The 16,855-nt window shown below is 30.7% G+C and overlaps 1 protein-coding gene across 1 annotated transcript in view; it reads right to left on the bottom strand.

The window, feature by feature from the left end:
• Positions 1 to 8,652: 8,652 nt before the first annotated feature.
• Positions 8,653 to 16,855, bottom strand: part of LOC107456898 (uncharacterized) — a 31,726-nt gene continuing 23,523 nt past the window's right edge. The window contains exons 6-8 of the mRNA XM_043040070.3: positions 14,120 to 14,477; positions 11,500 to 11,676; positions 8,653 to 9,311 (exon numbers count right to left, since the gene is read on the bottom strand). Of these exons, the coding sequence (XP_042896004.2) occupies positions 9,229 to 9,311; positions 11,500 to 11,676; positions 14,120 to 14,477 (618 nt within the window). The 3' untranslated portion in view covers positions 8,653 to 9,228. The remainder of the gene's footprint in view (positions 9,312 to 11,499; positions 11,677 to 14,119; positions 14,478 to 16,855) is intronic.

Genomic DNA, 16,855 nt, shown 5'->3' with positions numbered 1-16,855 from the left:
TTATCTGGGTCCCATGGCTAGTCTTTGGAGCTCCTGCGAAGAACTCATCACACTAAATTTCGTTCTTACCTTCCAATGGATATAATATGGATGGATACAATTTTTTAATTAACGAGCTCTAAATTTCATGAGGTGTTTTAATTGTATCTCACTGTTAACGACTATCTAAGTGGTCTTAGTATTTTAATTTTATTTGAAGTGTTTTTTTTTCATCTTGTAACCTTTTACGAATACTGTATTTGTGTTTTTTTAGAAAAGATTTTCAATTAACTTATTGTTAAAATATTTTGTCAAATTTTCTAACTGTTCATGTTTAGGATTTCCCCTTGTTCTTAGATGCTTCTTAACGACTGCGTTGCTGTAACTCTTCTATTTGAAATTGCATCGGCTCTATTTGGCAGTTGTTTGGCAAATTGTTGCACTTTTCATCATCACAATATGTGTTCTAATTTTATTAAATGATTTTACAGTTTTATTGTTCTCTGTTTGATCCCTCGCCTGCTATGTCTGAACACTCAAACTCCTAAGTTTTGTTTACTGAGTTACTGTTGTTAATATTTAGGATTCACTTAATTCTTTGCGACCTTCTAGTTGGGGGAGGGTATCTTTACATCTTGATGAGTTGCTGCTCTGCGCGCGCGGTGCCCAGCCAGCATAAACCAGGATTTTCATTGGAATTGCTTTTGGCTCTGTTGCCCATTATTCCAAAGCGTTGCCATGGATCGTCACCAAGCCTACCTTTGTAAATCCTCTTTCTTCTTGCTGAGTAGTCACGTGCGAGCACTTTGAGTCTACAGTATGGCTGGTATTTTCTACACTAGGGAACGCTGCAAGCTCGATACCGCCTAAATTTCCGGGTTACTGTTTCCGTTGTATTTTAAAGCCATTTGGCAAAATTGTGTTTTGAGATTCTTGCAAACGTGGCATTTGATTACTTATTACTTGTGTTTATAATGCTAACAAAACTTGTGTTTGCAATGCTAAAAGTGTTAACACGAACGTAAGATGGTGCACAGCTTGCAACAAAAACAAACAGTAATAAACAAATGGAGAGAGGTCAAATCAGGATTGCCAAAAAGCGAGTTATTCAAAATCTAGCAACCATGTCACCTTTTTAAACAGTATATCTATAAATAACTAAAACAAATTTTCTCTTTAAACTCATCAGAATTACTTAAAAACATTAATGTCTTATGAAATACGGCAAATTTGAGCTCAGAAATTATCTAATTTACTTCTTTTGATGAAAGCAAAATTATTTGTTTGAAAATATCACCTCTCAGAATAACATGTAGTAAGCAGTTGCAAACTTTTTAGCCGGAACTAGAGCAGGTATCGAGCTTGAGATTGTTATTGCTTACATTCACATTGAAAACACTATCCATTCCCCGGATGCCCCCTGACGGGGGCGGGACAGGGTTCAGCTTTGATTGATATGAAAAGTCGATTAATATTTTTTGGATTATATTATTTTTATTAAATTGGTATAAATTTTATTAAATTGGTTTAACAAGTTTATTGTATTTTAAAAAATAACTGTATGCTTTCAAAAGGTAATTTATTTCTTTGATTTCTATATTTGGTTTGTGAAAGTGTGTTCATCATTGTTGTAATTTTGTCGCTATGCCTTTTTAAGGTGATTAAATCGAGCTTTAATCGTTTTTAATTCTCAATTTCAAATTTAAATCAATAATTTATAATCGACCATTTTAGCAGTGGGTTCTCTAAAAACAAATTTTTTCTTCAAGTTTATTGATTATACAATGTTTCATTTTATTATTCGTCCCACGTTAACTATTTAAAATTGCTTTTAAAAAGGAAAACGGTGAGAAATCATTCATCCTTTCTCTACTGTAACTTATTTGGTAAATTACTTTTGCAGACAATACATATCCTGTCATTTATTTTATTTGATTTTTAAGTTGATGCTTCCAACTCGTGCTGTCTGATTTATGATATTTATAATTCACTTTGGTTACATCAAACATAAAAGCGTGATAAGTTTTTGATACACTGGAAAATTTAAATGTTACATTGTGATAAAATGTAATAAATCTAAAATCAAAAGTGTTCAACGAAATCTGCTTGGTGCAGCTCAATTTAAAAATGAGTTTCTCAAATTTTGGCACTCTTAAGTGGAAATATTACCCTTCCCTTTAAAAAAATTGTTTTTAGACTTCTAACTTCTTCAGATATTTTTATAAGTTTAAAAACAAAATGAAGATAAAAATAAAGAAAATTTAAAAAAAATTTTTCATTTAAAATCAAAACATTTTTTTCTGCTACAGCGTAAAAAGTTTTTGCGTATCTGAACACCAAAAATGGTGGCAACTACTTCACACTAAAGTGGTGCTTCACTAAATGTTACACTATACCAAAACCAACGATAGTTTGTGGTATAGTGAAACAAATAGAATGTTCCCTTACACTATATGGTGTAAAGTAGCTGCCACTATGTTTGTTATTCAGTAACACTAAACTTTCTAATTACAGTAAGATATGATGCACATAAAATTTATGTGTATCATATCTTACTGTAAAGTTAATTCTATGATACATTATACAGCAAAGGTTAATAAATTTAAGAATCTTATATACACTCTTTCTTAAAATAAAATTAGTTATCACATAGCACAGAGAGAATGTTAATATGAATTCGAACTAGGCTTAACCCCTTAACGATCGGTTAATTTTCAATAAAACAGTCATAAAAGTACCTATTTGTTATCCTTGAAAATTATAGAAAAATATGTGTATGAACAATATATAAATATATTCATTTTAAATTTTTGATTTTTTTTTAGCTTGTAATTTTAAAAAAATTAAATTTTTAGGAAAAACTAACATACTATGACTTAATGTTGGTTTTCCAGCAAGCAAGGAAAATTTAAAAAATATGTATTTTAAACATTAAAAAAGAATTTTATTTAACTTACGTATAATATAAATAAAGATTAGTAATTTTTTTCTTCTGTGATAAATTTCAAGGCATGCGATATAGAGCCCAACGTCGCAATCTGGACAGTAGTACTGAGTTTCCTTCCTACATCTCTTATTGTTTTCATCTCTTCTCTGACTATCAACAATTACCTTCAAAATATCCTGGTACTGTCATTCATCTGGTGTGTAAAATGAGAAATAAAATGCTTTCCAGGCAAAAGAAATGAATTAGTTTTATTCTTATTGGCACGTTACTACTGCACACTCCAGCCTGGATATATCACGGGAGCGAGAAATAGAGGGCGAAACCCCACCCCGTCATTTTCACGAGAGCGAGAAGGAAGGGGTTAATAAAACAGAAATGAATAGAAGTAAAATATTCTAAAATAATTTTATAAAGTTTACAAATTTATATAAATCTTCTTATAAAAGCATAAATATTTTTATTATACAACTAAAAACTTACATGCCTCTTATAACAGTTTAAATCAGTTTGTCAGATCAATACGGCAAGAAGATTGAAATTACTTAGAAACTAATTGACCAAACTCAATATTCTGCTCAATAGGGAAAGAGGATTTAAACGTTCTTGGTATTAACTTGGCTCTGATTAGTTTTGTCAAAACAATCCGACACGTGGCAAATAATCAACTACAATTCTCTTTTAAAAAGTAAAGAGAATTGAAATTTACTTGGTTTTATAAATAGGCTATGGTAATCAAACCGACAAGAGGATTGGAATAGCTTGACAAATAATCAACTCTAATCCTGCTTAGCTAATAGGTCGATAGCTAAAGTTTCGATGACCATCATAGACCAAAAATTAAAGAAAGCTCATATCTTCAGAAACAAAGTTGTTAAGGAAATTAACATGATAAGTAGCTGGATATCGTCTATTATATCACTTCTAACAAAACTAACATCACAATTTACCATTAATTTCCAAAATTTATAGAACAGTCAAAAACGACAGCAGCACACGAATGACATTTGATTTATCCATTGTTAGTGACACCCTGTGTGGTATTAACTTCAAATAACACGCAATTCAACACCAAATTCGGTTTTTACATTGCCACGGTATTACTTGGAATATTATTTAATAAATTGATTTAATTAACTCTAGTTTTATTTATCTCTCAGTTTGTTATAAAAAAAACTTAAAATTTAGTCTGAATGAAAGCTGCTCAAAACTGATTATAAGTAAAAAAAATGTTTAATTTGAATTGCTGGAAAAAATTTAGTATCATCCTTAAAATCTAGTTTTACCGTAATTTTCACAGTAATATTTATTTAATTAGGGTGATTCAGTAATTTTTCTGTAATCATTACTGTAAGAATAACGGTAAATCCAATTTTTTTGTTCCGCAATACGTTCCGCTAAATAGTGAAAAGTACCCGCACCCTGAGTGCCAGTACTTTTTAACGTAATTGGATCCAGAATTTTTTACCGTGTGGGAGGCTACCTACCACCCTTCCTGACAGTAAATTTAAAATTTTAAAAATGTCAATATTTGGAAATTAGAGCTGAAAAAAAGACAATGTTAAAAAAAATTATAAAAATAATTACAGAAAAATAATAATAATTGTAAAAAAAGTTCATACAGAAAAAAAGAAGTCGAATATAAAGACTCTCTTTCTTTTCGTTCTTTTTTTTTAATAGCAAATTCATGTAAAAAGCTATAAATTTTCCCTAAAGGATTTATGGTTTTAGTTCAATAACTTTACTATGGATGGAGTTGTAATTTTTTTTTCGTTGTGCGTTTATAAATCAAAACTTTCCTCGTTGATTAAATGTGATAGCATCTGAGAGTGGACATTTTGACTTGTTATTAACAGGTTTTATATTGATTTACAGGTTTACTGTTTGCAACGAAATTTATTGAAATTCCTTAAAACTAAAGACAGAAACTCTGGAAGGCTAAATTTATTCCCTTACACATAATTGAAGTATGCTTCCAGAATTTTTTTTAACCTTAATTGTTTTCCTAGTATAAATTTTTAAAAACAGTCTATCTAGATTAAAATATAATGTTCACTGCAAAAAAAAAGAAAAAAAAAAAAAAAAAGAGGAAGAAGAAAAACGGACCACCCTAAATAACTTTTGATCTACTAATCGGAACTTCATGTTCTAGGACTCTATCTTAATGATTCGAGGGGGTGAACAGAAACATGCTAGTTAATTAGTAGAGAGTATTTTAAGTTACGAAATCAGATATAAAAACGTACCTTCACTGAATAAACAGACCTTTTTTTTTTACGGAAATCGGATTTCTGACCCCAAAATATAGGGAGTAGCCGGAATCTGGGAAATATGGTTTCCAAAGTTTGGTTAGAAGAGCGATCAAAGTTTGGACCCCCTATTGTTAATTTTATTTTCTGCGTATTTCGCAATATCTCAAGAACTTCTTACGAGAAATGAAAAATTTTTACACACAGATATAAAATTCGCATATCGAAAGATAATTTCACGCAAAATTTTTTTAAAAATATTTTATAGTTATTTTATTTAATAAAAAATAGTTACTGTATTTAATAACAACCGAAAAATATTTTCTTTTTAAGGTATAAAGTTTTTTTTACCAATTTTAATGAATCTAATTTTGCATGGCAAAATACAAATCGTGAACGAAATTGGTTGAATAATTTTTCAAATTTTAAACATACGACATTTTTAAAATTTTATTTCTCAGAAACTATTCAACCAATTTCCTTCAAATTTTTTAATTTAGCATGTGAAAATGGATGATGAAAAAATTTTACATCTTACAATTCAAATTTTTTTCGACTATAAATAAAATAATAAGAAATATTAAATATTTACTATATATTTTTTTGCATAAAAATATCTTTGGATAAACAAATTTCATAATTGTATGCAAACGCTTTTCAATTCGTTTAAAAAGTTCTTAAGACATGGCGAAATGCGCAAAACATAAAATTAACATTAGGGGTTCCAAACTTTGGATCGCTCTCCTGGCCTAACTATGGGGAGCATATTTCCTAGATTGCGACTTCTTTCTATATTTTGAGGGCCTGATATCCTATTCCATTGAAAAATGGTTTGTTCATTCAGATTAAGTACGTTTTTTGTGCTAACTTAAAACGTCGTATGCACTAATTAATTAGCACCCCCTGGATTGAGCTCTAGAAAGGGAAAATACGATCATTAGATCAAAAGTTATTCAGGATGGTCTGTTTTTATGCCACACTGCACAATAATTTGCCATTAAGTTTCTAGCTTCAATCAATTCTGCATGTAGAGATTTCGTAATTTCACGTACGTTCATGCACGCAAGTTCACGTACGTTGATATACAAACTGCAATTGTCCATGACGCAGATCTTTAAACTGCACTTGATCCGTTAGTTTAGTGCATACGTTAACCTGCAGGACTGTACATGAATCTCTCAAGTATTAGTTCTTTTCCGCGTTGTAACATTTAGAAAAAATTGTGTTACAAGGATTTTGCAGTACAAGAATTTAGACTTAAATATAATTGTGATCTTGCAGTGATTATAAATTAGATTTAATTTTAATAAATATTAAATGATTAATTAACATTGCGGTTAATTGTTAGGCATTTTTAATACTGATTACATTTCAAAGTGTATGTTATCTAACATAGAACAAAATGAAACTATACTTTTTCAGAAATTTTTTTATTGTAAAAATAGAAATTACTTTTAACAGAACAATAGTAAACCTTTTAACACAGCATTTACAGCTTTTGCTAGGGCAGTATTTACATATTTCTCTGGTTTGTCACCACTCCCCATTCATCTAAATAATTCTAAAATTGAAGCATAGAAAAACTCCCTTTTTGGCAATTTACAAAAATTAAGACAGACCGCGATCATGTTAGAAAACATTTAGATTTTACGAAACTTATTCAAATAATAAAAAAAGTTTGCATGCAATCACGATGAAAAACAAAAACAAAAATGAAAATATAACAAAAAAGTAAAATATATACATTAAGAATATAAAATTATGAAACAAGAAAAATTTCCAAAGACTTTGTTCAAATTGTAACACATAAAATTAATCATTTTTAAGTTAAACAAACTAAAAAAAGTACATAAAATTATAGCAAATAATAAAATTATTGCACAGTTTACAAAGCTTCAATGCAATGAAAATGTTTGAAACGCATGAAATAATCACATAATGTTTTTGGAATTTAAAAAAAAAAATGAGTGAAGCATGCATATTTAAAAAACACGAATGTAATGGACTTTGTTCAATGATGAAATAAATTATATCACAGTCTGGTAGCTTGCCACGTTTGTCAATTTTGAAATCAATTTTTTTTAGTTCAACAAACCAATTTCAAAAATTAAGGAAAAAACGATACATAAATATAATTTAGATATATTTAATTTATCAATAAATTAAAATATAAGTTTAACTCTCTGAAAAAGATGGAAAAAAATTATGTCTTGGAAACATTGCACGTTATAAAGTAAATAATACTTTGATAAATTAATTTTGATTATTATTTATAAAAAAAGTCTGTAAAAAAGGAAATTCTTGCAAGATGATAGAGTTTTAAAGCATATTTTTCACTTAGAACTATTATGTAGTGAATCTTATCCGACTGTATTAAATACTGCTTTTCATTCTTAAAGTAAGTCTTAGTAAATATAACATTATACAATAGATGTTAGAAGGTAGTACTGAATCAGCACTTCAACCATTAATTATGTTTACTGCAAAAATGAGTTAAACATCTGAAATTTAATTAAAAATACTTATATATAAACTTAAAATTAAGTAAAAACAATGTATTGTAAAAAAAGTTAGCTGTATATGGATGTAGTTTTCGATTGAGAGTGATATGAAACCAATTACTTTTGAAGTTTTTAATTATTTTCTTATCCTTCTCATTATGTCATAAAATGTTGTGTACAAATTTTACAATATTAGTGTTTACTTTTCAAAAGTATAAATACAATGAATGCAGAAATATCTTCATTTATATTTGTGTAAAAAATATTTTAAACATTAATCTCAAAAATTCTTAAATCAAGTAATACAGCCGATTCATGGCTAAGACAGTTTTCATTTTAACAAAGCAACTTTGTACTTAAAAATATAAATAGCTGAAAAGAATACTTATATGGAATTTATAAACTCAAATTATATAATAAATATCTTACGGATGATAGTAGTTCCATAGAGCAATTATTTACATACTCGCTTCGATATCAACGAAATAAGTAGCTCGAGAATATTGCTTCAAGGGACAAGCTACGTTAACCTTGCAATTTGTAATTATTATTAAATATGTATAATTACTATTATGTATAATTATTAATTATACCAAAATATTGGAGGGTACATCCTGAAGTTCAGAACGTCACAAAAGGTCAGTTATAATAAAAACCTTTGATGTTGAGTCTTCAGTTGAGTTCAACAAAGGTTCACAATCAAGATTATCATATTTGGAAACTTACAAAGATGTAATCTGACGAAGAAGCTCCCTATTTGTAACTTAGTTTAGAATAGGGTTTCCAACAAAGAATAGGGAATTCTTTTTAAACTAGTTTTTTTTTTAATCCGCTCATCTAAATATGAAATGGGTTTTCAGAAACCGAAAAACCACTCATATTCTTCTACAGTCACCTTTAACCATGTAAAAAAAGATTTGTTCTATGTCAAATAAAAATGCAGTGAAAAAGACGATATAATTGTTTGAAGATTGAAGTAGGTTTGAAAGAAATGGATCTTTTATTAAATAATGTCACTTAATATTTCAGATTGAGAATCTTTCTCTCTTTTTCTCTTTTTAATCCATATTGAACAGACACATTCTGACATTTTATGCTTTGCAAAATGAAAATCTTAGGAATCCTAAAGAGGTATTTCAAAAAAAATATTTGTTTGCTTCTTTAATTATTTAAATTTTATATGCCAAAAAGAAGAGGCACTTAAAACATATAAATACATTTTAATTTGCAGTGAGAGTAGATATTATGAATAGCCTATTCAATTTCTATTCAATAGAAAATAGCACCAAATTTACCTTAAAAAAATAAAGGAATGAAATTAAAACATTGGGGATGATGAAATTAATTTTAATTGAATGCCTATTTTAAGATTGCCGGCAAAAAATAGAATTTATTAATGAATTAGTAAAAAAAGTTTCAGCTTATACATTTCTTATAGAATTCACACACAGTTTCACAGTAGCACAGTTCCACAGTAACACATACTTTATAAAGTATATACTATTTTTACTTAAGACGGATGAATTAAAAGCAACTTAATAAGTAATAGTTGTTTTCAGTTGTTGTTTCTTGGGCTTACTAAACCATTAATAGGCATTCGTTCAACGAGTAAGAGAGAGGAACCATGCATTGATTGTCCTGTAAGAGATGAAGAAACTATATTAAATGTTATCAAATTAATTAGTTTCAAAATTAAAGAGGCAACAGAGTTTGGTTAATTTTTTTCATAGGATCACGTTAAACTGTTACATTATTTTCTGTTTAAAATAATGGGAATGCTAATTTAATTAACTTGATTACTTTTGTAAATTAATTAATTTATTTTGTGTTCATGGATAAGGAATAAAACTGCTCTATGCTATAGTTATGCTAAGAGTCATTTTAAAAGATATTTTTGCTTAACAGGAATCGTTCATTTTTATCAACAGGTCAAAACTACATCTGTACATCCTGTTTGAAAACGAGGTAGTTATAAGTATATCAGTAATAGGTTATCTGTTTTCCCACAATCTAACTTAAAACGTGTTTAAATGTTGCTATCTTCCAATGCTCGAAATTTTTTGTTTTAAATAAATGAAATTAAAAATATTTTTCAGTAATTTCATTTAAGGGAACATATTTGCAAGAAAAAAAGATCTTTCATATAAAGTTCGAAAACATAAAATAAAAACGTCAATATTATGCAAACTTTATATTTAGAAGCAAATAAAATTTTGATATTGTGACATCGGGTCATTGAATTTTTTTATTAATATTTTTCCCTTTTCTCTTAATTTGCTAAGCAATATTTTTTTGTTTTGTTGTTTTGATTAATAATTTGTAATTTAAAATTTGATTAAAGAAAGGAAAAATTTCTTCCAAATTTTGTTTTGCATTGGGTGTAATGCGACATCTGGTCACTAAATTGCATTTTGCAATTTCTACCCTCTCTCCCTTTGAAGTTTGACACTTGGAAATTCCTAGTCTGCAAGGTGCATCTGTTCGTGTACCTCTGTAGTGCGATTTCGTCATTGGTTTGGTTTAGGTGTAACTTGCTTCTTCTCTGACTCTTCCAAAAATAAAAATCTGCCGAAAAAAGCTAAAACAAGTTTGTGTAGAACGTTAATTTTTTAAGGAAGAAATAAGCTCTGGTATAAATATTGAGACATCCCTGCAATGAACACATTCACACCCTTATCGAGCAATAAGTTGCAACAGCTAACAAATTTTTTTCACCCGCCCCAGTCCGGGGATTTCATGATGGTTGTTCGGGATTACTCCGACTGCGCGATCTAGCTGCCTTCTCGATTGTCATCAAATCGATCCTTGTGTTCTGAAGTTACTTTAGAATTCTTGCCGTTTATTCTTAAATGTTCCACCAATTACCTCTTCCTCCGATTTGTGACTAGCTTGAGGATGATTGTTCCAGAACTCGGGTTCATTTTGTGAGGGATGCCATCCTTCCTACATTTCGGAATTAAATGTCGACGAATTCTGCTGACCCTCCATTAATAGCGGTTCAATTCTACTTCAACAACGAACAGCGATGTTTCTTTGCTTAACTTGATCTATCCTGCCTACGGAAGTGACGACCATTTTGTTGGCTTCACTTGAGAACCTTATGATCCAAATCAGCTCTCCTCCATCGAGATGCTGATGTAAAAGATATTATTTACACCCACTAACATAAATAAAATTTTCCGTTACCGGATGCTCCTGAACTCATGGTGTTCTTTGGTTTCTTCTAGTGTCTTTGGCACAGGCTGTTCTTCGGCACTGGTTTCTTCTAGTGTCTTCGGCACATTTTTTTAATATTTTCGCTGTTTACTGGGACAATTCAAATGTGGGTTGTTGCAAAATAATGTTAATGAATTACCATTTCGATCAATTGTAGCCAAAATTTTATGTAGTTCATGCATCTAATAATTTCTTTCACTAAAATGTGTCTTAACTTATATAATAACATAATTTAAGTAATGATAAATTTTCGAGAAATTTCCATCAACCAAAATTTTAATTTATTGACTACCTTAATTTTTAATAATTTATTTTCATATTTTTTATTTACTTATCCACAAATTAGGATTTTTTTCATTAAATTTTTCATTATAACTTAATGACAACTAATATTAATATTTTATTTTATTAAGGCATATATATCTTTGATTAAAGTACTATTTTTGATTAATTTTGATTAAGTCATTAAAAATTCTTTTTTGAGTGAATCATTAAATCAGTGTTCCCATTCACCAATGTGCTGCCGTTTGAAAAGTATAAGTCGACTCATTGTTAATTTGAATTTTAATGTAACACTGGTCATCGACATAAAAATACTGTAATGACTTACTTTGCAATGCACATCTCTCAGCAATAATTTTACGATGCCTGGGCTTCAAAAAACAGTGATGAAAGATTAAATACGAAATGGATATGATGATACAGACGCATGACATTGTTCTGTAGGAAATGCTCATGGAATAAGACTCTTCTAAGTATAAAACAAATGGACAACCGATCATTTTACCTAAAAATATCGAAAACAGTTTTAAAATTTAAAGTAACAAAGACAATCATGGTATAGTAATGTTCTAAATTAAATGTGCAATGCTAAAAATAGTTTGTGTTTGTAGAGTGCTTCTGAAACACATAAAAAATGTAGTAGTCAGAGCACTGAAATAAGATTTTTGTTTACTTTAAACATATATTCTTCCATTGTTATGAAAAACTATTTAAAACTTCTGAGCTGAATTAGTGTGGCGTTTCCACGTTTTTCGAATTACCATAAGAATTAAAAAAAATTTTAAATTTAATCAATGATGGGCTTTAAGTGCAATGGTTTGGGAACGCGTCTCTCTTTTGAACATTACTTCCCATAGGTGGATATCAAGAACTGGAACTAGAGTTCATTACGAAGATATCTTTGAGAACACCTTCAGTTTAAATCGTAGCTTCATTTTCCATCAAGCTAATAATAAGAGACACCGATCCATGCGCATCCAGGACTGGTTCGTCCACTGAAATAGGACTTTATTTAACTGACCACAGACCAGACTATAGATATTAAAATTATAGTGGTAAATGGACTTAACTGGAGCGTCATCTTGTAGGAAGAAATGCAAAGATTCCGATTTAAAATTCGCTTAAATTTAAGAGGAATAGAATAAAAATCGCTTCTTCATTTATTCGAGCACTTTTTGATTATATGCTTCTGAGATGCTAAGCTATTGTTGATGTCAATAGATTTGCCAAATTTGTTTTTAGTTAGTTTTTTTGTTCTTCAATTTTTCATTGACTTAAGCATCAAATTAATGCCTGAAAATACACATCAATAAGTTAAAGCTAAAAATTATGAGTTTAATATCTATTTTATAGGTACTATATATGCTTAATATCATTTAAATGAATTTGAAAAAAATTAACGATGGAATTTAAAGTAACAACAGGAATATGTCCCCAAAACATTTTTTTCTATGATTTTCTTTCAATTTAAAAACTCTAAATAATAAATTATGCAGTGATTGTACTTAAAGTTCGTCATAAAATATGTGAGAATTTTTAGCATGTTACTCAGCTGAGAATTCCACTAACGAGCAATCTATATGTCTAGACATTTTATGTTGTAGAACCTAAGTAAATCTAAAATCCTGATTCGCAAGCATATTTTTATCAATTTTAAATAATTAATTATTTAAAAAAAAGCGAGAATAAGGCATCATTTATTCAAAACTCTTTAGTTCAAGTTTGTTTAGGCTGTGGTCATTTAAATATTCTGAACAAAGCTCCCAGTAGTAAGAGGTGAGATGTAGTGCGAAGTCTTACACTAACATACGCAATCTTATTTTGTTAAAAGGAATCATCAATAGTAAATACTACCTATATCAGTGTGTTTACTTAATTAAAAATAAGAAAAAAAACGAAAAGAACTTAAATTATTTTTGTTCAGAGAAATCAACAGAAAGGTATCAATTCAAGAGCAGAAAATTTGAAAAATGAAGCAAAAAGTCTAGTTATTTTTGCAATATACCAAATTTTTTGTTTAATTGTGAAGAAGATACTTTGAAATATTGTGTAGGGGGGGGGGAGCTATAAGTTTGGTTGATCTGTCGAATTTTGCTGTCTATACCTTTGACTGCACGCACTAATGAAAAATTTTTCTGAATCCTTTTTTGCGCATGCTCCCATGTGGGAATTAAAAGTTAAACGCCAATATCGTGGACTTCTTTTCCTGGATAGTTTAAATGTCAAATTTTTTATTTAAAAAGACCATTATCACCTTAGTTTTGAAGAAGAATATGAAAAATAGTGTTATTATAAAATTATGCCAAAGACCAATTGAAAATTTAATCAAAAGAATGCGAATGCACTAGTACAGTCAAAGAAGGCTTTTCTCAAATGTTTGTTAAATGTATATTTGCAATTTGTTTATTTTGGAATTTAAAAAAAATCTGTTTTAATTAATTAGCTGTAATAGATTATTTGGAACTAAACATTTCTAGTCTTAGGGCATTCCGTACACGTTCACCAAGGGGCAAATTTTATTGATATTTACACACGGAGTAATTCAAACCTGTATATTTGCATAGCTCTATGTTTAAGTACATCATATATGTATAATTATAATTATTATGTTCTTGTTGGAGAAAGGGAAAAACTTTGCATGTAACAGGCAAGGTAACATTTTTTCTTCTAATTTGGTAACACTTGCTTGCCTTAAACTGCATGAATTCTTTTCACTATTGTTTGACTCATCTGCACTGAACTTAGTTCTAGAAAAGTATGCTTAACTATTAATAATAGGATTCTTACTAATTGAAAATCCCTAATTTACAGGTCCCATTTATTTAACAGAAATATTAAATTTTCATGCTTTAAACAAAATACATACGTTATGAATTAAATATTAAAAGAAAATATAAATCTACAATTCATATATTTAGATTTTTTTATAGAATTTAATACCAGCTTACCAATGCCAAAATGAGCAACTGCGAGAACATAATGCATAGCGATGCGTTTTCCTTTGGAATTATTATGTTCTGCTGAAGCAACTAAAGCCAGCCAAAGAATAGGTATTGTAAAAGCTTTCATTGCTTCGAAGGGTGTAGCCCACCACCAGTGGTCCCATTCCTCGACGAAAGAGAGTCCAGCTAGATGAATAGCATGAAAAGCAAATGCTGCTGATATAAGACTAGCTTCTCCAATGTTTTGTAGTAAATTTTTGGCAACCCAGAGAAATGGTATACAGCAGAAAAAAAAGATAGATTGTGTTGCTCCAAGCATTAGATGATTAAAACCAATGTTTTCGTAAAGAAGAGGATCGAGTTCCTAAAAAAAGAAAATTATAACATTCAAACATTAATTCAAACTTTTGCAAAAATTAGTATAGATATTGGTATGAGCTGATCAGTTTTGGAGCAGTCCATGCAAGTAGACTCTAAGTGTTATAAATGAATTCAATTGATTCGTTACATGGTGATTAGTTTCAGTGATGGTTGTACGAAAGAAGTCACTCATTAAAAAGAAGTAAAAGATGTAAACATTCATTATTAGTAAGCTGATCAGCGTCCTCCCAAAACTGGTAGCAAAATTTCTACACGGATATTTGAAAACTCTCCTTAATAATATTTAAAAAAAACATTTTTGTTGGAAAATCTCCTTGAGGGATTTCTGTTCTCTGAATACTAAATTGGAAAGGTAAAACAGTGATTTTATTTCCAGTTCTTTAGTTATGGGAGAACTAAACACCTATGGAGAACACCTTATTTATTAGGCTTTATAAACACTAAACAATAAACACTAAAAAACTCTTATGTTTAATTGCTGATCAAAATCTAGTCATATTTTTCTTTTCTTTTGCTATATTTATTATATAATTGAAATAAAATGCACAGTTTGAGATTTGTGCCTTATTAAACACTTTTAGAGTTCAAATTTACTGCAAATTTAGTATGGTGCCAGGCTGAATCATTTTGTAGTACATATTAATGCTTCTAAAATTTGGTTATACGATGCTATTATTTCAACTTGATCGGTTTAATTTAACAAATGTTAGATGTTTAGATCCTAAGGAATCAGTGCTCAGACAAGCTTCCCCTGGCAGTTATATCAGCAGTTATTCTCCTAGGCATCGAATCGAACGGATATTGGATAGCATGGACGGGTACAGCATTCCATGCAGCACAATTCATCGACTGTAGTAACTGACGAGTGGTGGCGTTCCAGTCGTTGGACAACTATTGACCAGACGTTTTCGATAGGTGAGAGATCTGGAGAACGTGCTGGCCAGAGCAACAAGCGAGCAAATTATATTATAATGCAAAGTTTAAACGATTTATCTGATTTTGTACTTTATATATATGCACACGCATTACTGACCATTAAAATTGCTACATCAGGAAGGAATGCAAGTAACAGAAAGATATTTATTGGGCACATACATTATAGTTGAAAGAACAAGTGTAGAAGAACAAGTGATTAAATTTTCAGGATTTTTGGATGTTTAGATCCTAAGGAATCTGTGCTTAGACAAGCTTCCCCTGGCAGTAATATCAGCAGTTATTCTCCTAGGCATCGAATCGAACGGATATTGGATAGCATGGACGGGTACAGCATTCCATGCAGCACAATTCATCGACCGTAGTAACTGACGAGTGGTGGCGTTCCAGTCGTTGGGCAACTATTGACCAGACGTTTTCAATAGTTGAGAGATCTGGAGAACACGCTGGCCAGAGCAACAAGCCAGCATGTTCTGTGTCAAGGAAGGTCAGGACAGTGCGGGCAACATGCGGTAATGCATTGTCCTGCTGTTATGAGGCCTCGAAGATTAGGCAGTGCAACTGGCCCTAACACATCAGAAATGAAACGGCTGCAGCTCAAAAAGACGACAATGCGAACTGGAGGTGATCAAAACGTGTATCCAATGGCACTCCTTACCATTACTCCAGGAGATGGGCCAGTATGACTATGTCGAATGCCAGCTGCCAATGGGCGTTCTCTACGATGTCACCAAACACGGATGCGACCATCATGATGCTGTATACAGAACCTGGATTTATCTGAAAAGACGACGTCATGCCATTCCTGTTTCCAGGTTCGTCGTTGATCACACCATTGGAGGCTCTTCTGCTTGTGATGCAGCGTCAAGGGTAGCCGAAACCATGGTTACCGTGCTGACAAGTCCATGCTGCTGCAAACGTTGTCGAACTATTCGTGCAGACACTTGTTGTCTTACAAATGACCCCATTTGTTCGTGACGTGGCAGTAGAATCCCTTAAGGCCACGTGGATAACATGTCTGTTTTCTCGGCTGTTAGTGATGGGGGGCAGCGCAGATCCTGCACGGCGTTCCATATGACCACCATGAACACATCGATTCAATATTCTGTTAACAGTCATGGGATGTCGACCAACGCGAGAAGTAATACTTCGGTATTATAAACCACAATCCCAGTAGGCCACAATTCGACCTCAATCAAACTCAGACTCGTGCTGGTAGGCATTTCTCCTTCTTACACGAGGCATAATAAGAACTTTTTTACCCAAGAACAAAGCTTGAATTCAATTTCTGTATGAGAAACTTACTGTCAAATCTCTTCTTTTATACGCATTGTAGGTCTCGCTACCGCCGCCGCCTGCATTGCATGAATGCGCTGATAAGCTAACCATTTGCATACCACAACACGCCTTATCCATCCTACAAATTTC

The sequence above is a fragment of the Parasteatoda tepidariorum genome, chromosome 11 (assembly GCF_982258835.1).
Source record: "Parasteatoda tepidariorum strain Cologne lab strain chromosome 11, Ptep-v5.0, whole genome shotgun sequence".
In the NCBI taxonomy this organism is placed as follows: Eukaryota; Metazoa; Arthropoda; class Arachnida; order Araneae; family Theridiidae; genus Parasteatoda; species Parasteatoda tepidariorum.
This window is presented reverse-complemented; position numbering and strand designations above follow the sequence as displayed.